Source organism: Doryrhamphus excisus, linkage group LG6 (assembly GCF_037039965.1).
Source record: "Doryrhamphus excisus strain RoL-2023G ecotype Guam linkage group LG6, RoL_Dexc_Guam_v1.1, whole genome shotgun sequence".
NCBI lineage: Eukaryota > Metazoa > Chordata > Actinopteri > Syngnathiformes > Syngnathidae > Doryrhamphus > Doryrhamphus excisus.
This window is the reverse complement of record NC_136362.1, coordinates 17,969,915-17,992,742: the sequence shown is the minus strand read 5'-3', so window position 1 is coordinate 17,992,742 and position 22,828 is coordinate 17,969,915. Positions and strand designations below refer to the sequence as shown.

The 22,828-nt window shown below is 41.2% G+C and overlaps 1 protein-coding gene across 4 annotated transcripts in view; it reads left to right on the top strand.

Annotated features, from left to right (window-relative positions):
* camsap2b (calmodulin regulated spectrin-associated protein family, member 2b) overlaps nucleotides 1-22,236 on the top strand; it is a 34,976-nt gene extending 12,740 nt beyond the window's left edge. The window contains exons 4-24 of one of the 4 annotated variants that reach the window (XM_058066850.2): nucleotides 1,749-1,931; nucleotides 3,239-3,322; nucleotides 7,891-7,923; nucleotides 8,560-8,701; nucleotides 9,096-9,235; nucleotides 12,439-12,529; nucleotides 12,622-12,717; nucleotides 12,954-13,023; nucleotides 13,112-13,393; nucleotides 14,182-14,899; nucleotides 14,971-15,117; nucleotides 15,177-15,402; nucleotides 15,642-15,825; nucleotides 15,961-16,624; nucleotides 17,103-17,239; nucleotides 18,443-18,657; nucleotides 18,720-18,819; nucleotides 19,676-19,741; nucleotides 20,096-20,211; nucleotides 20,293-20,411; nucleotides 20,931-22,236. In XM_058066850.2, the coding sequence (XP_057922833.2) occupies nucleotides 1,749-1,931; nucleotides 3,239-3,322; nucleotides 7,891-7,923; nucleotides 8,560-8,701; nucleotides 9,096-9,235; nucleotides 12,439-12,529; nucleotides 12,622-12,717; nucleotides 12,954-13,023; nucleotides 13,112-13,393; nucleotides 14,182-14,899; nucleotides 14,971-15,117; nucleotides 15,177-15,402; nucleotides 15,642-15,825; nucleotides 15,961-16,624; nucleotides 17,103-17,239; nucleotides 18,443-18,657; nucleotides 18,720-18,819; nucleotides 19,676-19,741; nucleotides 20,096-20,211; nucleotides 20,293-20,411; nucleotides 20,931-21,230 (4,113 nt within the window). In that variant the 3' untranslated portion in view covers nucleotides 21,231-22,236. The remainder of the gene's footprint in view (nucleotides 1-1,748; nucleotides 1,932-3,238; nucleotides 3,323-7,890; nucleotides 7,924-8,559; nucleotides 8,702-9,095; nucleotides 9,236-12,438; nucleotides 12,530-12,621; nucleotides 12,718-12,953; nucleotides 13,024-13,111; nucleotides 13,394-14,181; nucleotides 14,900-14,970; nucleotides 15,118-15,176; nucleotides 15,403-15,641; nucleotides 15,826-15,960; nucleotides 16,625-17,102; nucleotides 17,240-18,442; nucleotides 18,658-18,719; nucleotides 18,820-19,675; nucleotides 19,742-20,095; nucleotides 20,212-20,292; nucleotides 20,412-20,930) is intronic. The other 3 variants (XM_058066852.2, XM_058066853.2, XM_058066854.2) reach the window with 3 other exon arrangements.
* The last annotated feature ends 592 nt before the right edge of the window (nucleotides 22,237-22,828 follow it).

The window sequence follows — 22,828 nt, the reverse complement described above, 5'->3', positions numbered from 1 at the left end:
TTTAGACTGGCAGATGAGCATGTGCAGTCAAGCACCATTGCAGTCATTGCTTTTGCGGGGGAATTACACCAAGAGAACCGGCGCTGGTAGGACGAGGTCTTGAGGGTCATGCAGTAACTGGCTTGAGATGTTTGTTCAATGTCCAGTATTTTTGAGTGGACCTGAAGCGTGACAGGAAGGGGAAGTGGAGGTCTAATGGCCCGCCTGACCAGGCCTGGCCTGGCGTTAGATTAGAAAGGCCAGCAGAAATGTCAAGCTTTGTGTAAAGTAGGTGTTGATGGCTAGTAGAAGCATACACATTGGGTGAATGGCTCCAAGTGAGCTCATCTGGTGCTATGCAAAAGCAGCCTTTTGAAAGTGGTTTTAAATGTCACAAGGGAAGAGGGCGTGGAATGGTGGGCATATTCCACAAAAAAGCTAGAGTGGAATTGATTGAAGCAGAGAAGCGCACAAGCTAACAAGGAACACATGCAGAAGTTTGCTTCTTCAGGCTAAGTAAGCACAGAAGAAGCCAAGAGAAGAGCAGACAGGGATGCTATAGTTTGAAAAGGGTTGCTAGGTTTCGATTGAAAGGGTACCTACAGTATTATTCTCATTTTTGGTATTTGTATTGTATTGAGTATTTTCAATACAGCAGCTAAACACAATAACCTGCACAGAAAGCTTTATATATATTTATTCCAGCTGTATTTCTTTGGTTTTACAAAATGGTCTATTTTTTTAATTTATTCCACCCATGGCTCGCCTCCACTGCTGTCATTGGTCACACTCCGAAGCGTTCCCGGAGACTTCCAGACTACTGCCAAACCCCACTTTCTAATTTTGTCGGTTGATAATAAATGAATAAACCCTTTGGACAGTAACTTGAAAAGTGGTTAGGAGCGACTTAAAGAGCTAGCCTTAAAGCTCCAGCCTTAAAGGGCCAGCCTTAAAGGGCCAGCCTTAAATGGCCAGCCTTAAAGAGCCATCCTTAAAGGGCCAGCCTTAAAGGGACAGCCTTAAAGGGACAGCCTTAAAGGGACAGCCTTAAAGACCTGTGACTTGACGTGTATGAACTCAAAGAGTGGTAACGTTGGTCCGCATTTACTAAGTACAGACAATCTTGACATCTGTAGTGGAAATGTGGTCATTACACATTTTTTGTGGGACTACTACATTTTTCCGCCCACTTCATTCATTCATTCATTCATTCATTTTCTACCGCTTTTTCCTCACGAGGGTCGCGGGGGGTGCTGGAGCCTATCCCAGCTGTCTTCGGGTGAGAGGCGGGGTACACCCTGGACTGGTGGCCAGCCAATCACAGGGCACATATAGACAAACAACCATTCACACTCACATTCATACCTATGGACAATTTGGAGTCGCCAATTAACCTAGCATGTTTTTGGAATGTGGGAGGAAACCGGAGTACCCGGAGAAAACCCACACATGCACGGGGAGAACATGCAAACTCCACACAGAGATGGCCGAGGGTGGAATTGAACCCTGGTCTCCTAGCTGTGAGGTCTGCGCGCTAACCACTCGACCGCTGTGCCGCCTCTCCAAATGTTATTAAAGCTTAAATAAATCAAGTTATGTATAATTAAGTTTCAGCTGCCTATCTCCAGTTATCACCTGCTTCCAATAAACCCCCGTCTTTTAAGGTAAACAAAGTGGGGATTAGTCTTTACATTCAGGTCAATCTGGTATTATTGTCATTATTTAGTTTTGATACATTTACAAAGTTCTCTTGCTGTGTGTTTTCACAGAGTTCCCATATGGCGCTAATAGACACGCTGATGATGGCGTATACAGTGGAGATGATGAGTATGGAGAGGGTGATGTCCTGCATTAACAGACATTGTTCTACCGGGCCGTCTCACAGTGATGATGCTCACTTCCAGGAGCTGCCTTATGACACGGAGGATGCAATCACCACATGGATCAATAAGGTACATATTTCTGACACTTCTGTGGCCTTTGGATAAACAAAATCAGCAATCAAATCCTCATGCTGCAGCTGTTAAGTCTAATATGTTTGCTTGAGCTCAAACTTAATCGTGTCGGAGAGATTAAGGAACATTAAATGACTTCCCACTCTACTATACTTCCCCAGGCTCAGATATTTAAGCTTCAAGTAGGTAGTAGTCATCTCGCTGAGTACATCCTCAGCAGCACTGTCGTACCTTGCTGGAGAAGCTCATATGCTTTCTCTTCACATTTGTTAGCCAAAGGCAAAAAAACATAAACAGGACTTATTTGAAGACATGAAAACACATGGTGGATTGTTGCTGTTTATGAGAACTTTGGCTTAATGCAGGGGTCTCAAACTCAATTTACCTGGGGGCCACTGGAGCTAGGGTCTGGGCAAGGCTGGGCTGCATCAGGTTTTCCAAAAAAACCCCAAAAAAAACGCATTTATTAAAAACTAAAAAATTAAAAAAACTTCGCTTTGGTTCCAATTTTCTACAAGAAAAGCTCTGACAAAACATTCCACTGTTCTCAAATATCTTAATTTTTATTTTTCTGCACAAAATAAGATGAAAAATAAATAAACAAATCAAGAATAAAGAAAATCAATCAATCCGTAATAAATATAATAATAATAGTAATAATAAAACGGCAAATAATAAAAACTTAAGAAACCACATATAGTTGGTGGGTAGACAAATTATTTTTTTTTCAGATTAAAATTAACAAAGCATTATTAGAGCCCTGTAGACATGACAAAACACGACTATAGTCACATTTATGCTTTTTTTATTTACAACATATTGCGCAACTGCAGGGTCTTGAGACACATGCTAACTCGCAAACTAGAGAGCTAGCGACCTTCAAGTTATTTCCTTTAAACTTAAATAGCAACAAACTTACCACTTCCACACGGATAGGGAGGATAACTATTAACAGTTATTTAACCTTTAACATGAACATGAATCAAACGTAATAATTTTTTCTGGGTACATGATACCATACAGCATCCATATCAAACTTGCGCGGGCCGCACTAACATTAAACTTTCATATCAAGGCGGGGGCCTCAAACTAGGGCAGCGTGTTTGAGACCCCTGGTTGAATCACTGTTTATGCAGAACCTTTTAAGACTATAAACGCAGTAACTGTATACATTAAAGGAAAATACCAGGGTTTTATATTAGGTTCCAGTAACATTTAACATCTGGGGTTAAAGGTGTTCCCTTCTTTCATTAGTTCTGCTCACTCAACACAAACTTTATTATGCTATCTCTGTCACTTCTCAGGTAAATGAACACCTGAGGGATATTCTTGTTGAAGAGCAGAAGCTCAGAGAAGTTTCCCACCAAGAATCAAACACAACATCCAAGGTAAGACCACAAAAAAACCCCAAAAGAATACAGCATTACTGTATATATTATGTACTGTACACTCCTGGTCAAATGTTTGAGACCAGAAAAAGTGCCAAACTTCACACTTTTCACTGTTGCAGCGCAAGAAGATTCTAGGTAGAGCTTCAAAATGAAAAAAGAAGAACTGGGAGTGAGAAAGCTGATCAAAAGACCACAGTATTTAAAAGCCAAAATCTTGGCAAAAATTGGAATTTAATGTCATTTTTTGTCAGGTATCCACACTGGCATGATGTCTTGATGGCAAAGGCAAAAAACGCTTTTTCTCTTTGAACACTGTAGGATTGTTAAGTTGCATAAGCAAGGCCTCTCGCAGCTCACCATTGCTGCTGAGAGTCAGTTGAAACTTTTAAAAATATTCTGAGGTTAGCGCGCAGACCTCACAGCTAGGAGACCAGGGTTCAATTCCACCCTCGGCCACCTCTGTGTGGAGTTTGCATGTTCTCCCCGTGCATGCGTGGGTTTTCTCCGGGTACTCCGGTTTCCTCCCACATTCCAAAAACATGCTAGGTTAATTGGCGACTCCAAATTGTCCATAGGTATGAATGTGAGTGTGAATGGTTGTTTGTCTATATGTGCCCTGTGATTGGCTGGCGACCAGTCCAGAGTGTACCCCGCCTCTCGCCCGAAGACAGCTGGGATAGGCTCCAGCACCCCCGCGACCCTTGTGAGGAAAAGCGGTAGAAAATGAATGAATGAATTATGGAAGTGGTCGAACCAAAAAATGTCACAAGCCCTGAGCCGAAGGATTCGAGTGGCTTTATGTGTAACATTGGGATGTCCGATATTGGCTTTTTTTCCGAAAACCGATATGCCGATATTGTCCAATTCTCAATTTCCGATACCGATATCAGCCAATACCAATATGTATAACATGACGTATCTCCTGTGGTGGAATGAATACATACATATGTGTTGTGTACAGCATTTTTAATGTATCGGTTTTCAAGATCAAGAAAAATCTGATTCGGATATCAACCGATATCACAGTTTTATGCTGATATCGGGCCAATAATTATTGGTACCGATATTTATTGAACACCCCTGTTTACTAAAAATTCCACGTCACTATGTGGACACTCAGTGAGTACGGTTTATATTCTGGTGCACTCCGGAATTTATGGTAAATTTTTGCAATTTTTCAACTGGTCATAAAATTTTGATCAGTAGTACATAGAACTTGGTGGCAAGTGAATGCTGAGGTGATTATTTCCAGTTCTATCCCAGGCTTTGTCAGACTTTCATGACTTTTACACTGAAAAGCTACTGAATGCTGACCAGTACATGATACTTCAAATGCAGCTACAGTTTTCCCAGGCTGTGCATAATTTGCGTCCACGTAAACAGTGCTGCAAGTGCACACAGACCTTCCCAACACAATCAGTTACACACCAGCTGCAGACAAATGTTGGCAAAGACAGCATCATTTCTTGCTGCAGGGTGAAAAGAGGACATAGGGGAAGAAGAGGAAATACGAGGGTCAGAGTGCCAAGGGAGAACAATCTGGGAGACAGGCAGAGGGATGCTCAGTCATCTGGGGAAAAAAGAGCGAGCCGAGCCTTGTGGTTATGTAAGAAGGCATATGACACAACAAGCACGTGGAGAGGCAAACGCATGTTGTCTTGTAGTCAGACATGGTGTAGTACTGCATCACAGACACTCATTGTACTCAATTGGAATTATTACTACACTGGAGTGAACTATGTCAAGTCTCATGCGAATACACCCCTAACATTTAAGCAACTATTTTTTATAACAGTAACAGTATACCTTCTAAAGCAGGGGTCTCAAACACACGGCCCCCGCCTTGATATGAAAGTTTAATGTTAGTGAGGACCGCGCAAGTTTGATATGGATGCTGTATGGTATCATGTACCCAGAAAAAATTATTACGTTTGATTCATGTTCATGTTAAAGGTTAAATAACTGTTAATAGTAATCCTCCCTATCTGTGTGGAAGTGGTAAGTTTTTGGCTATTTAAGTTTAAAGGAAATAACTTGAAGGCTACCGTTTAGGTCGCTAGCTCTCTAGTTTGCGAGTTAGCATGTGTCTCAAGACCCTGCAGTTGCGCAATATGTTGTAAATAAAAAGAGTATAAATGTGACTATAGTCGTGTTTTGTCATGTCTACAGGGCTCTAATAATGCTTTGTTCATTTTAATCTGAAAAAAATAATTTGTCTACCCACCAACTATATGTGGTTTTATTGTTATTATTATATTTATTTATTACTGATTGATTGATTTTCTTTATTCTTGATTTGTTTATTTTTCATCTTATTTCGTGCAGAAAAATAAAAATTACGATATTTGAGAACAGTGGAAATGTATTATCAGAGCTTTTATTGTAGAAAATTGGAACCAAAGCACAGAAAAAGTTTGTATATTTTTCTGTTTTTAATAAATTATAAATAAATAAATACATTATTTTTAATAAAAAAATATTTTTTGGGGGGGGGAAACCTGATGCGGCCCAGCCTTGCCCAGACCCTAGCTCCAGTGGCCCCCAGGTAAATTGAGTTTGAGACCCCTGTTCTAAAGGTTCAATGCTATCGAGAGTAAATGTTGATATATGTGATTTAGAGCTGTCTGTGTACCGCATGTATAGCAGTATAGATTTACTGTCCACCGAAAGGCCTCAACATACAACCTTTATTGTGTAAATATTGGGTAACAGTCAAGCATGGCGGTGGGACCGTCATGGTCTGGGGCTGCATGAGTGGCGCCAACACTGGGGAGCTGTGGTGCAGAGAAAGTTTTATTTCTATGGGATTGTCCCTTGAGTAATATAATAGTTACTGAAATGTGATGCATGTACTGGCAATGTGTTCTGGTTGTCCCTGATATGGAATTAACAGTTCTGAGGCCCGAGGCGTTTCACAAGATGCCAATTTTTTTTCCATCCACTGTATGAGTGCCATAACACTAGCTATTTATAATTTTGTAATTATTTATTTATTTTTATTGGGACACCACATCAGAGATAGCCTTATAAAATGTTGTTGTGGTTCATTCCAAAGGTATACAACGAGGTTGACATCAACTTTATCAAAGTCAATCCTGTCCAAGCAGGCCTTGCCTTCTGCACAGGGTACTTTTTGGATAGACTATAGAAAAACGCTAAACTATAGAAAGAAAATATATTTTTTTGCATTGTCACCCAATACCGCACATTATTTGTCAAGTTAAGTTAGTTTCTTGAAAATGCATGTTACAATGAGGGCTCTTTTTGAGTTTCTTTCTGCACTGGGAGCAAGAACAGACGTCTATTCATTGAGTTGAGGAGACAATTTCACACACACGCACATGTACACACACACACACACACACACACCCTGATGGAGGAGCACAAGACACTTTATCTATTCTGGGATTGTGTGAATAATTATTAGCGGCGGTCTTATGACTAATTGCTCCGCACATATGTGGGTGGAGATTGTGTCAGAATGTTTTATCCTAATGTTAATTCAAGTTTGATTATCGTTATGTGGTTGAGTACAGCCTATTATTAGTAAAAAAATAAAATAAAAAAAGATAATTTTAAGCAAAGCTTTGATATAATTGGCCTAAATGAATCATTTTCAAGTGTAAAAGTGACTTAATGAACTAAACATACAAGCAAACTACTAAACACATACAAGATATACAGAAAATGCATTGAAAGATGTGGTATGTAGTATTCTACACTGGTCACTTGGTGTCAGCAATGTTACATTTATGAAACAGGAGGAAGTACCGCTAGTAAAAAGAAACAAGGAACTCTCCCAATGCTAACACATGTGAGTCTATTTTATGTTTTATTTTGGTAATGGTTTCATTTCATTTGAACATGCATCAGATTACAATTGAATGCATCACATAATCAGTTCACAGTTCCACATGTCCAAAAGGAGTAGGAAGAAGCAAAGCTTATTAAATCCTACCCCTCCATCTTTTTTATTTTCTATTATTATGTCAGCTATATTGTTTAATACGAATGTTAAGGTGACTATAGGGGTGTTAAATCATGTCTAAAAGGCTCTAAAACAGGTTTTCGATGCTCTGGCTACAAAAATATTTCATTTATAAATACAGAGTCGAACTTCACAGAAATTCACTTATCACAGTTTGGTCTTGAGCTAATTAACCGTGCTAAACTACAGTTTGCGGGAAAATAACTTGTGTTCATAGTCCTTCTTTGTGCATATCTGCAATGCTAACACGTGTGAGTCTATTTTATGTCTTATTTTGTATTATTATGTCTGCTATTTTGTTTAATATTAATGTTAAGGTGACTATAGGGGTGTTAAATCATGTCTAAAAGGCTCTAAAACAGGTTTTCAATGCTCTGGCTACAAAAATATTTCATCTATAAATACAGTTTGCGGGAAAGTAACTTATGTTCATAGTCTTTCTTTGTGCATATCTGCAATACTCAGCTGAATCATATACACTGCAAAAATATTGTACATGTAAATGAGCTGTTTAAGCTTGTTGCTGGCCCTAATGTCCCTCTCTCCTGTTGTTGTCCAATTATCCTTCACCATCAAGTCTCCCAGCAAATGGTATTGGAGACTTGTACCTGTAAGTCCATCCAATCATCCAATCAGAATTCTCCCCAAAACCTTTATCTAACCGCAATTCCATCACCCTTCCATTACCAGTCCCCTCCTTTGCATGTCGCCTTGAAACCAAGTCCCCCCCCCCCCCCCCCGCCCCTTCTTCCATACAGTCAGACACAGAATCGACAGTGTGACTAGTTCTCTTTGACAGTCAAGACTGGGAATGTAATTAAATTGTCTTGTACAATGCAAGCGTGACTCCTCTATGTTTCTGGCTAAACTGGGAGTTCGGCTGCCTTTAATACACATGCAGTAATGTCTCTGTGGCTTTAACTGGCCTGTAAAGAGTCTTACAGGATATCTGCAGCAAGCAAGCCTGTTATTAAGCTCAATGTTGTCGACTACAGAGCCACAGTCGTTGCGATGACACTGGGTTGTATTGTACATGCAGACTGCTGGACTGGGTAACAGGAATTTTAAAGCAATAACATGTTATGATAATAGTTGCATGATTATTTTATCCCTATTGGGCTTGCAAACCTGTGCTCCCCTCCCCTAGTTTGTGTGCATGCAGATGCAAAAAACGTCTGGTACAGTATATCACAAGGAAGATGACACATATAGTAATGTGATGATGTCTTTGTTGCCTTGGTTTCAGGCCCGTTACAGAAGGGAGCATGTCCAGCAGAGAATTGCACCCTTACTACCCCTGGTGGAGAACTTGCTGAAGGACAACACTGACGGCTGCGCCCTGGCTGCTCTGCTACATTTCTACTGCCCACAGGCTGTTAGATTAGAAGGTAGGGAGGATTAATTTGTGGTTTTACATTTTACTCTGTCCCCTCGTTTCTAAAAATGCTGGGTGCTGATTGGTCATGATGGCTATTTCAAAGATAAACAACTCAAGCTTCAACACTCCGAAAGCACACACATGTAGACCAGATGTGGAAGTGGGATACATTTCTCCAAGGTGTATTTGCTGACAGTATGATACAGTGAAACAATAATACTTACATTGTAATACATTTTCCTGATTACATATTTGTCATACATTCTTTCTTCAATACCAGATTGCTACTGACTACACAGGAAAGCATTTATTGTCCCGTCTAAACATGGCCTTATCTCCTATTTCTTCTTCCTGTCGACTCCCTTCCTCGTGTCTACACTTGACCCCGCCCCTGGGCCGAGCAGATATCTGCCTGAAGGAGACCATGTCACTGGCTGACAGTCTGTACAACCTCCAGCTGGTGCAGGAGTTCTGCAGGAGCAACTTGAACCACTGCTGCCACTTCAGCCTGGAGGACATGCTGTATGCACACGCATCCATAAAGGTAGGAGAGCAATCCGAAAGACATCTCCACAAAGGTTTGGAACAAAGGAAAGAAGAAGGAATTTTAGACATACATCTTTCATACTTATTACAAACTGATCTGCAAGCAACTAGACATTTAAAATCTGGGTTTACATTTATTTTACTACAGCTATGATTGATGTTTTTTGTGTGGAATTTTGACAGGAAAAGTGTATTGTATACTTTTTGATGAGATCGAATATAATACATGTTCATTGTGTATAAATTTCCTTTATGCTTTTCAAAAGATAATAGTAATGGGTATAAATATACATGTTAAAAACAGATTTGCACACTTCAACCATAATAATACATATTAAATATTGTCATTTATATGCATGTATAGCCATAAAAAGTAAAAATGTATATTTAGTATTTAGTGTTCCACACAAGGGGCCGACTATGGGAGACTATGATTTTTATATGATTATTGTGCCTGTTGTGAGATCATTTATATCTGCAACAAAAGCCTGACCTTGGGTTCAATTCCACCCTCGGTCATCTCTGTGTGGAGTTTGCATGTTCTCCCTGTGCATGCATGGGTTTTCTCCGGGTACTCCGGTTTCCTCCCACATTCCAAAAACATGCTAGGTTAATTGGCAACTCCAAATTGTCCATAAGTATGAATGTGAGTGTGAATGGTTGTTTGACTATATGTGCACTGTGATTGGCTGGCGACCAGTCCAGGGTGTACCCCGCCTCTCGCCCGAAGACAGCTGGGATAGGCTCCGGCACCCCCCGCGACCCTTGTTAGGAAAAAGCGGTAGAAAATAAATGAATGAATGAATATTCCACACAAAAAACATAATTTAGTTTTAGTATTAAATGCATATGGAAGATGCAAGGCAGTCCTGGTTTTATAATGTGTTTGCAGCTGAAAGGCATTGAAGAAGTTATTTTGGAGACCAAGGACAGACACAGCAGGATATGACAAAAAGGACAAAATGAGTCATGCATAGGAAAAACTTGAGTATGTGTTGGAGGCTTGTTGTTATGGACCCTTTTTTGCTAGAGCTACGAGCTAGTATTACAGCACCCCTAGACAAAATGAATGTGACAGAGTGTGTGTGTGAACGGGTGCATCCATAGAACACATGCTAACGGGCTACTCACATCGAAGACAGACCCCTGCAGTCCTAGCTTGTCGCTGCCTGTCTCTCTTGTTCTCTTTGTCCTCTTACATTTGTACAATAACAACAAACTCGGGAGCTTTGCAAATGACACAAGCAGTGATTGTGGCAAATGTAAGCCAAGTAGAGTGCAGGAGGATTTCTGTGGCATCTTGAAAGTAAGTACTGCAATGCTTTAGTGGGTAAACAGTGTGGGGACAAACATTGAGATTCCAGGCACATTCACAGCTGACTGAAACATCACTATTGTGATCTTGCCAAAAGCTTATTTTGTTTGTCTTGCATTTCACTCTGGTGGTAACAAATCGGCACCAAAACAGAGATTTATGCAACATAGGTTGTTTGGTTTTGCAACTTTTTATATGTAGTAATGGCGTGCGACTGTCTTTATAGACAGGGAGACAAAATGCTGCCTTCGTGTATGGACTAATTATCCAAGCTGCTGAATGAATACAGGACTGGCTTCTGGCTTGGCAATACAAGTACTACCATAAACCACCTGATGTACGCTGACAATCTAGTGATTTTCCGTCCATACAGCGCTGGTCTACAGCAGTTGTCAAGGATTTGCTCGCAGTATGGCTTGGACTTTGATGTAAAATAGAGTTTAAATACAGTCTGTCGGACAACTTTCTCAGAGTCTGTGATTGGATGAAATACTTGGGCCACTACATATCCATTGAACTGTCAGATGATGTATCAGTGTTGCACGAGCTAACATGCTTGTTTGTAAGTCTTCTATGTGCTCACTATCTGTTAAAGGGGACCTATTGTGCTTTTTCCACGCTTCTGACCTATAAATGCAGTTTGAATGTTGTATTCTTCTGTTAAACAACGCCAAAGTTTCAGATAATGAGGTTTGTGCGTTTGGAAGTGAGCCCTGAAAGACGTTTGGGATGGCTCAAAACGCTCTGTTTCAAAAGGCGTCGTAAAAACAGGTCCTTTGTGATGTCACAGAGGGGTGGACTTCCTTATATGGGCGTGTCTCTTAGCTGGCTCTGCCCTTCCCTGAGCTCTGCTCCTCTGTTTACTTGCTAGCAAAGCCACAATTGTTTACAATTCCTAACAACACCACTATCAGGCACAAGTGGTTTGGTCTGATTCCCTACCGGCAAAAGAAATTGATTTTAATCTGTCAACGGCATTTCACATGGGACTGTTTAATGAACATGGCCCAGTATGCAGCTGTAGTAGCTGAATAGAAAATACAGCTGAATACAGCTGAGTAGGTGCAAGATATAGAAATAGGAATCCATAACTCAATACAAAGGGCCGAAAAATTATCATAATAGGTCCCCTTTAAAAAGTACCTTTTATAGCATATTGTACAGTACTCATATGGACTGTATACTGGCCACTTGTGGAGGCATTATAGAAAAAGCAGTATGAATAAACTTCAGTTGTCGTACAATGATGGTGTGAGGTGCTCCACTGGACTACTGCCTGTCATCCTATGCTACTGTGCTACAGAACCTGACATACAGATGAATTTGCAAGCTAACACGCTATTCAAATAACATTATATATACTCTGACCAATCCTGTACAAAGCTAGGTCAGGTTCCTTTCTAGTTTGTGGAAACACTGGCACCTTACCTTATATAGCAATGGATAACCATCTGCATCTTGCATTATGCGGAACTGAGCAAACATACATAAAACCAGGATTTAAAAAAAACTAAAGACCAGCTCCACATAGGCCTCCATGCATTTGACACAAAATCTCATGCATTATGCATCCATCTGTGCATGTATTTAGTTCTTTTAGTTCTAAGTTCTTTTCAGATGCTGTTTTTCTACAGATGTTAGGAGGAACAAGCCAGATAATAAAACATGTTCAGATTTTCCAGTACACGTGTTCTTGCTTCTCGTCCAGTTACTTAGCAACACGGGCTAAGACCTAATAGATCAGTCAAATGTCTTGTAGAGCAGTGTGATAATCCAGTGTCCTTAAACATGACGACAAAGAGCCGCAATCTAAATAAGACGCGTATTGGAAATTACTATACATGCTGGCATTGTTATTAAATGTGTGCAACTGTGTGTTTTTACAGAGTAACTACCTGGTATTCCTGGCTGAGCTTTTCTGGTGGTTTGAAGTGGTGAAACCTTCATTTGTACAGCCCAGAGTCTTTGACACGAACGGTATGGTGTGCAAATTAACAATTGATAACAATATCAGAATGCCCTTTGTTCATTTGGCACAGCAAGTAACTGTGAAGTCTCCATCTCTGCAGCCTGTGAGGTTGTAACATCCTGCAAAAAGATGGCTCCTGTGTCCAAGCAGAGTTATGTAGACGGCAATGACAGCCCAAAAGACATCATTGACGAAGGTAACTGTTTGATTTTAATTAGTAATGGTAAATGTAAATTATTACAGACATTATATTTTATACTACTTTTTATGTACTTGCTGTACCATTCAATGAATGTTGTTCTGTATGCATGACTCTCCCTAGTGGCTGATAGTCGCAGCGCAGCTTGTGTGGTTTTATGCTGCTATTTACATCCTGATCATATTATATAATATTTAACATTGAAAAAAATGTATTCTTCTTTTCTGAATTAGGTATAATGAAGAGATCTACCTCCATGTCCTTTGTGGATGGTTGTGCTGGGACTTGGCCACAAGAGAGACGGTTCGTTCTTATAATTGGATTTATAATTAACTGTTTTATTTCTAATTTATTGTTTTTTTTTCCACTAACATCTTTCTCCCGCCATCAGCTCTTCCACTCGTGGAATATCCTTTGAGATTCCTCTGGATGGAGATGCCACAGTGCCACCATGTGAGGTTCCCTCTCTCTGTGGTATGACCCGCTCCGCCAGCAGCGATGGCCTCAGCTTCAAAGTTCACTATGCACCTCGAGGAGGAATGAAGCGCCACGTGTCCCTTGCGCCCGTCAGCATAAACGGACAGAGCAGACACATTCTTGAGGAGGATGAGGACTTCACCCCCCGCAGACCCCTGGGCAGGAACAACACGTTCTCCATCAAGAACCAAAGCAGGTAAAATTACATTGCGTGTGTAATCAACTAAAGTTGAGTGTGAAAATTTGGGATTTTTTTTTAAACAATACTTTTAAAATGATGAATATCTGAACTCCTGTTTCCATGCTACTGTCATATTGAGATTGATCTTACGAGATTTCATGACACAAAATCTCATGACAACCCTACCTGCTAACTAACAAAACGATCCAAAATATATTAATTGTTGATCATACTGTTTTGTGGTTGAAAACCACCCATTAATAGTAAAAAAACTATGCATCTTTAAACAAATGTTTATGTAATTTTGCTCCGATTACACATTTTGAAGCATAAAAACGGCTAAAAAAATACCTAAGGCATTCAGAAGATGCATACAAAGACATAATAATTCTATGTAATTCAACATAATTCTAAAAATACTAATCACAATAATAATTTCTCTCCTGCCAAAACTCAGCTTCGAACCCCCGACGTCACACGCCCAGAATAAATTTATTGCAGCACACAAGAACGCAAGTCTGAGTTACTGAGTTACGTCTTAAATGGCTTATTTTGGCTGATTATATTGACGAAATTGGGTAATATGAGTGTAAAGGTGATTATTGCAGGGTTATATTATGTCTAAATGGCTCTAATAATGTTAAAAACTATATTTAGAAGTTTGTAAATAGGTTTTCCATGCTCTTACTGCACAAATATTGCATTTATAAGGAATCCTATTCAGCAGAAATGGAAGCAATTGAGATATTGCTCTACTGTCTTAGCGCCTAAAGCTTTAATGTGCCATCTGCCCTACCCCACAGATATCCCAATGGAGTCCTCCCAGACAGTGACCACAACTCTCCCAATCACCATGGTGGCCACAGTGGCCAAACCAGCCCCTCAACCCCTCCAAGCATTGAAGAGGCACTAAAGATTATCCATGACACAGAAAGACCCCATGCCAGCCTCGGCTTGGGAAACAGAGACCATGGATTCTTTCTCCATGATGCACAACCTTCAGGGCCTCGGGGGGCCTGGGGTCAAGGAGATGACCCGGATGCAGTTAAAGCCCGGTTCAATGACCACGACCCTAATTCTGTGTCGACTGATGACGTTGACACAGGCATCCATGTGAGGACAGAGGACATCCAAAGCTTGGATGAGGACTCTTCCCTTCGAGACTATTCAGATATAGACCCAGACTGCGAGGCTATGACTCGCTCATGTCCTCTGCCTGACAGGGAGAGGAACTCGGAAGGAAGGCGTAAAGGGGTGGGTGAATCTAACCCTGACTCAGGCAGTGGCAGAGGGGATGGAGAGGACAGGAGCAGCCCCTGTCCCAGTTCGGCACCCACACTGCCCAGATCTCACACTATGAGCCCTGCTTCGTCCTCTGGGGGTTCCGCAGGTGGTATGGTGCGGATGACAAGTTTTGCCGAACAGAAGTTCAGGAAGCTGGAAGGAAGGAGCAGTGGAGGAACCACACCAGAGAGTTCAGATGTCAACACAAAACACCCAGCAAGAAGCATTTATTCACAGGTTTGGGAATATCTTCATCATCCCATTGGTGTCGCTTCAGTTAATATCATTGTTGTTTTTTTTTATTCTAGATCATTACACCTCCTTTACCAATCACCTCACCCTCTCCTGCCACACCTTCTCCCCGAGACTCCTCTCATCTGATCGCCTCAGAGATGATCCAGCTGCGGATGAAGCTTGAGGAGAAGCGCAGAGCCATCGAAGCCCAGAAAAAGAAGGTAACAAAATGAAGAAAAGTACTTTAAATTGGACAGCCTTCACACCATCATCTTTGTAGGTGGAGGAAGCGTTCACGCGCCATCGGCAGAAGATGGGGAGAACAGCCTTTCTGAATGTAGTAAGAAGAAAAGGAGTGACTAGCCCACTCAGTCCCAGCTCAGGAGGAGCGCCTTCGAAACAGCCGCTAACGCCCTCAAAGGAAACCAGCCAGGGCAGCATGGAAAGGGCGGAGAGATGCAAGCCTGATGGTGCTGCTCCTAAATCTCCTTGTGAAGATGGTGGAGGTAGACAAACAAGTATTAAGCTACACAAATAACACAAAGAAAAGACATTATTACTTAGAACAAAGTCTCAAAGACAAGTTGTCTTATAGTCATGAGATTTATACTTACAAACCAGAAGGTGGAAGATGCTTTCATTCAATATATTATTAAGGATAAAAGAAAAACCTCTTGAATTATGATCAAATTAGATTGTGCAGGTGGACCGAATGTTATTTTCAAACTAATTTCCTGTGATACAGGTATGACCCCCGGGGAAACTGACCTTGCAGAATACACTCGCTCCATCGAGAGGCTGAACACATCACTCAGCTTCCTGCAGACTGAGATGCAGAGATTGGCTCAGCAACAGGAGAGGATCATGGCGATGAGGGACCAACAGCAACAAGCATGGGTCATTCCCCCTCCTGCTCCATCTCCACACAGGTAGGTCCAATATTCTGCACCGAAGGGGACATCATTACTCAATTAGTCTTTTTTTTAATATTTGGTCCGGACCAGAGACCCTAAGTATGATTGCAGCCTAAATCTTACCCTAAGCTGTGTGTTTTCTTTACCCAGGCAGCTTCGTGAGTTGCGTAGCAGCAGTGTCACTGGCCGAGGATCAGCGAGAGGATCAGTAGGTTCCTTGTCTCCTATCTTGTCCTCGTCCGGCTCTGCAAATCCTCCAAGTCGACCCTCTTCTGGCATCAAGCGTCGCCCGGCCTCCTTCCACGCCAGAACACCTCGGACCCCTCGGCCCAACGACCTGAAGATCACGCCTATTAGCCGAATGCTCAACACCCCCACTTCAGTCGACAGTTTACCGAGACTGAGAAGGTTTACGTCGAGCCAAACACACACCACTTCATTTGAATACCTGAGTCACGACAAAAGCAAAAGCCCAGAGACTAAGGAGGACAAAGAAAACACTAAGGACAAAGATGAGACTGCGGCCAATAAGGGTGCAGGCACTCCCACAGCCAAAGAGAAGGAAGAAGAATCAGCTGAGCCCGACCAAGCCCCGCTGAGGAACGGCGATCAGGTCAAGCAATCAGGGACTTCAGAGGTGTTGTGTCAGCCGACGTCTGAGATCCAAGGCAGCAGGGTGAAAGGAGACCCTCGGGACAAGAAAGAATTGGTGGAGGTGACAATGTCTGCACTCCGGCCTGCAGAGAGCCAAGGTCAGGAGGCAAGTGGAGAAACTGGAGAGGACCAAAAGATGTGCTGTGGATTCTTCTTCAAGGTGAGGTGCAGCAATCACTATTCTTGTTCATGTATTGTGCGCTGTTTATAGCAAATGGGTCAGTATTGGGTAATCTTACGATTAGATGAAGATCTATGTTTAGATCCAGTTTGGGAGCCTCTTTGAAAGTGGAATCACAGGTGATATCGTCATTATTAACACTGTCTAAAGCCGTATAGTCCTTTTGAGGAAAACCCCCACACTCTATGAGCTTGGCACAACATGTGCAGAGATGTGTGTGTTGAGGCCTGAGTTGATCACAGACAATACGGCATTGTACAATCTAGGCCAGACTGACGACTAAAGTTTTATTGTCAAGATGTAAGAGTTTGATGATGACATCAGCTGTGGGTTAATTTCTTCCCATATCTCTATTATGTTCAATGCAACAATGACATTGAAACAGAGGTTCAGAACATTCAGAGGTTTCATTTCTTAAGACTTTTCTTAGGCAGCTGTGCTGATATTTATTTTCCAGGATGACGCTAAAGGGGAAGAGGACATGGCAGCAAAGAAAGCAGCTCTGCTGGAGAAGAGGCTGAGGAGGGAGAAGGAGGCGCAGGAGAAGAAACAACAACAAGAGCAGGACCAGGAGCAGAAGAAGGAAGCAGCACGGTCTGTATTGTTTTGGTTTTCTTTATGAACATAATTAGGTATATTACATCTATAAATCGGGTTGCACGGCGGTCGAGTGGTTAGCGTGCAGACCTCACAGCTAGGAGACTAGGGTTCAATTCCACCCTAGGCCATCGCTCTGTGGCGTTTGCATGTTCTCCCCGTGCATGCGTGGGTTTTCTCCGGGTACTCCGGTTTCCTCCCACATTCCAAAAACATGCTAGGTTAATTGGTGACTCCAAATTGTCCATAGGTATGAATGTGAGTGTGAATGGTTGTTTGTCTATATGTGCCCTGTGATTGGCTGACCAGCAGTCCAGGGTGTACCCCGCCTCTTGTCCGCGACCCTTGTGAGGAAAAGCGGTAGAAAATGAATGAATGAATGAACATCTATAAATCACACTACTTCTGTATTACTTTTCAGTGACAAACAGCCAATTTGTACTTTTAATTAGGGCTGTCAAAGTGAACGTGTTAATGATGCATTAATGATGCATTAATGACTATTAATGACTATTAATGACTATTGCCCTGTATTTTAGGTATTTGCAGAAAATGTGATGTAATTATTGTTGTAGTTGCACATCCAGTTGTTTACCACAAAGAGATTTCCCCTAGTTATATAGATAAAAACTTATTTCTAGCTGCAATCAAGTGTGATTAATTCTGAGTTAACTACAGACAAGTGTGATTAATCACGATCAAATATTTTAATCGATTGACAGCCCTACTTGCAGATTACAAAAAACACTAATCCTAATAGGCCAAATTTGGATATTTTCAGCACACATCTGCTTTTATAGCTTTATAAATTTGTAAACAACCTCAATTGCTAAGAAAGTGACATTCTTTGGTATGGCCTACTACAAACACTCATCTTAATTCAGTCAATGTCTGGCCAGAAAAAGGCAACCCACAAAGCTATTTCTGTAGCATTTATTTGTCTGGCATTAACGACTAATCAGTGGTGCCACTATAACGATTAACCTCTGTTAACCTCTATTTTATAATTTATGATTATGAACAGCCATTGAAAAGCCAGCCAATGACAGCGCAGGAAGGCAGTACTTTAACAGAAACCCAAGTCAAACTGAAAGAGTAATGCTGACTATATTCCTGTTTTACAGCAAAAAGCGAGTGCTACCTTTGTAAGATGTTACAGTGAACATGAGTGGTTTTAACTTGTGTTCTCTTGTCCTCTAGATTGAAAGCAGAAGAAGAACAGCTGAGAAAGGATGAGGAGAAGGCAAGAAGAGAATACATCCGGAACGAGTATTTGAGGAGAAAGCAACTCAAGCTGATGGAGGACATGGATGAGGTCATAAAGCCTCGATGTGGAAGCCTCAAGAAGAAACCTCGGCCCAAGTCCATCCACAGGGATGTCATGGAGTCCTCCACTCCATCAGTGAGACCAACAGGTGCGTGACATAAACCACACACCGCATGCAACGATGTGGAATAATACGATCTTCTTGTGCAGGGGTGCGTCCTCGAGGCTACTCAGTATCCAGTGTTTCTTTGGCCTCTCTGAATCTGACTGATAACGAAAGTAACCATGCAGATAACAAGAAGACCAACAGGTAAGGATGTCTTTTGAAATTGAAAATTGCTTGTAGTGTAATGTGTTGTTCTTTTTAGTTAAAATATGACATATTAAGGCACGGCGGTCGAGTGGTTAGCGCGCAGACCTCACAGCTAGGAGAGCAGGGTTCAATTCCACCCTCGGCCATCTCTGTGTGAAGTTTGCATGTTCTCCCCGTGCAAGCGTGGGTTCTCTCCGGGTACTCCTCCCACATTCCCAAAACATGCTAGGTTAATTGGCGACTCCAAATTGTCCATAGGTATGAATGTGAGTGTGAATGGTTGTTTGTCTATATGTGCCCTGTGATTGGCTGGCGGCCAGTCCAGGGTGTACCCCGCCTCTCGCCCGAAGACCCTCGTGAGGAAAAAAGCGGTAGAAAATGAATGAATGAATGAATGACATATTAATTCAGCGACACTGCATTTCATACCTAGTAGTGATGGGCATGTTTCTGAATTTAATCAATTATCCTGAAAATTAACCTTGTTTTTAGATATTATTTTGTAATGGTTTGGGTAATCTCCATTTGGGGATCTCTTTGTGAAGTTTGCATGTTCTCCCGTGTGTGTGTGGGTTTTCTCTAGGTTTTCCAGTTTTCTCCCACATTCCAAAAAGATATATGTTAGGTTAAATTGCCCTTAGATGGGATTCTTCGGCCACATTGTGCAGGTGCAATCAATATAGCATTTTAATTCAGGGAAAAAGAAGTGCCAGCCCCCTAATATAACTTATTATGGGCTACTACCACTATTTCTTACTGAAATGATTTTGTGCTGGAATTGCTTCCCCTTATAGACTTACAAAGCTCTGTTGTATCCTTGTCTCCTTTTCCCTCTATTGCATGCTCCCTTCAGAAGCAATAAAGTAGCTCCTTCTCATGTCCCGTTCTTTCTAAACTCCCCTAAAGAAAGAAAAGGAAGGTCAGTAGTCATACACTTGTAGTATATCAGCACTTTTGTTTTTCATTCACATTATCATCCTAGTTAGAATTAAAAACAGGCATAATGTACAAGTAGATCATTTGGTTCTTTCATTTAATTTCCCCATTATTTCCTCTGAAGTCTCCTTTTTGTGCTGGCTGCACTTCACAACCTAACAGAAGCCATGATGTCAGATTTTCTTTGCTTGGCTGAACATGCATTTCAGTGGCTCGCTGCACAGCTTTGGAGAAAGATATGATGCAAGCTCCCATGCAGACCGTTATGTCAGTGCCTCACATTCCCATCATTCCGCTGTCTGCTTCCCATTTATTGCTTGTCTGTTGTTATCTACAGACCTGACTCCGCAGAGGGTTTTTCCTCCTGCCCCTCTGCTGGTAGTCGTAACGGTGAGAAGGACTGGGAAAACGACTCAACCACTTCCTCCACTCCCTCCAACACTGAGTACACAGGTATGAAACGGTCTATTCATTGGCTTTGTGGATGTTTGCTGTGTGACTTTATTGGTTTGACGCTATGTTGTTGCAATGCAGGACCGAAACTATACAAGGAGCCTAGTGCCAAATCCAACAAGCACATCATTCAGAATGCTTTGGCCCACTGCTGCCTGGCTGGAAAGGTCAACGAAGGGCAGAAAAACAAGATCCTCGATGTATGTTATATGCCCTCTTGTTTAAACTTTGTACTGTAGATCCCTTATTATATTTATATAAGGTCCCACTATAGTGTATTTGTCCAGAATCTAGCCTTGATGCTGGAATATAGACCTATTAAAAGTTCTTGTAATAGATGCCATATATCATATATAACAATGTAACACTGTACATTATACTGTAGATCCCATATTATATTATATAAGGTCCCATTATAGTGTATTAATCCAGGAATGGGACGGGAGGACACAAACATTAGCAACACTCACATTGTTATGTGTGCTCCAGTGCTAACATTATACTCACATTTTAACAGCAACATCATACTAGATTAGCCTTTATGCTAAAGGAAAACAACAAGATCAGACTTACAGCTCCCACAAACAGATGAGGGATGTTTTTCTAATGTTTGGTGGTCATAAACAGGCTCGATAACAACATTAAAAAGTCAAGTTTGCATAATAGGGGACCTTTGCAATAACATTCTACAGTGACGTCTCGTTATTCTTTCTCTGCAGGAAATGGAAAAATCCGAAGCTAATAACTTCCTCGTGTTGTTCCGCGATGCCGGCTGCCAGTTCAGGTCGGTGTACGCCTACTGCCCCGAGACGGAGGAGATCACACGACTGGCTGGCATCGGGCCCAAAACCATCACGTCCAAAATGATCGAGGGACTTTATAAGTACAACTCGGACAGGAAGCAGTTCAGCCAGATCCCGGCCAAAACTATGTCTGCCAGTGTGGATGCCGTCACCATTGCGAGCTATCTGTGGCAGAGCAAGAAGCAGGGGACCCCCAAAAAAATGCACCTGAAGTAGCACCACTGTTCTTGCAAACATATAGGACTTAAATTGACACCATTATTCCCTCACGTGCCAAAATATGAAAATAATAGGCCAGCAATGCCTAAAGTGAATGTCCCGCCTCTTAAAGAGGCTGTGTGGTTTCTGTAAGTTGATCATGTGTGGCCTTATGCTTGTTTTTTCGTCGTTTTGTCTGCACCTGTTCAAGAAGTTTGGGTTCAGATTAGAACCAGACCAATCTGTCTGATCCGGAATCAGATTTAATATCCACATTGTGCTGCTACAGGCATGTAAGAACGGTTTCAGTGTTTATATGTTTTGTAAAGTGCCAAGAAGAGTGATTGCCATTTCTTTCCGGCGATTGATTGAGTATAATCAATCATCCCCGAAAGGCACCAGGAAAAGACTTTTTATTTATAACTCAGATTTTATTCAGAGCAACATAATATACTTAATGTCTTGAATTTCTGTGTATAAAATGGAAAGTCAGCTTCTAGCAGCTTTTGAGTAGCTTTTCTAATTCAACATCCATAAGCAGCATCGTCATTTTTGGGGCCTTTTATTGTGCCGTAACATCCAAAAGTGTGATCCCTTCTAGTGCAATGGAACCATCCGGTCCCACAATCGCCATATTGTGCATCTTATCTTAACTGTTAGATAGCGACTGTCCACAGTTGTACATAAAAAAAACTCTTAGCACTTCACAGTTGACTCTACTGTCAGTGTTTTTAATCATATGTTCACTGAGTATATGCATCAACACTGTACAGATATATTTTGACATACAGGAAAGTATTTTTTGAAACAACATTTAGCAGGTGGAGGTGTGCACTCATGAAGCAGTGCGTTCAATCAAGGAAGTTGTATAAAAATGTGAGGCAAGAGTAAGAATGATGAGGAAATCATAATGTTGTTTTATTTGCCTGTTTTACTAAATATGCTCATGAGTTCTTGTACTTGTTTTTTTTGATGTTGCCTCCCCTAGTATTTCAGCTTTATTAAAATGCAACAGCATTCAGTATTTATGGTGTCTCTACACATTTACCAGAGCTTAATATACACTTTCTCAAATAAACAAGGACACAATATTTGTGTGATAGTGTTGAAACAGGAAAAATGTCCATACCATACATTCAAAATTAAATGGTATTTTTGCTATAATAAAACACATTTCTTCAGAAATCATATCACCATGGTAACAACTAACACGATTTCAAAATAGATAACATGCACGTGTGGACACATTTAGATGCATAATTCCTACATAATTCTGCATATGTAAAGGTGGTCATGAATAAAATATAGTTTGGAGTTCAATTTGAGAGTATTACTATTAATAATACTGTAAATATATATGGGCAATGTATGGTGCACATATGAGCATGCATACTTGGTTGCACTGATGAAATGTACTGTATGATATTTATTGCACATTACATCAATAAGTTTTTCTCTATTTTTTTATAATGTATGTGAATGTAATCGACAGTATTGGCCAATCTATATATTTTTTTATATAAATAATGACTTTTCTACTTTGGTGAGAGTGTATTGTGGCTGGAGGCGGTGTTCCTTGAAGGCACCACCACCACACCACCAGACTGGGGCTGGGG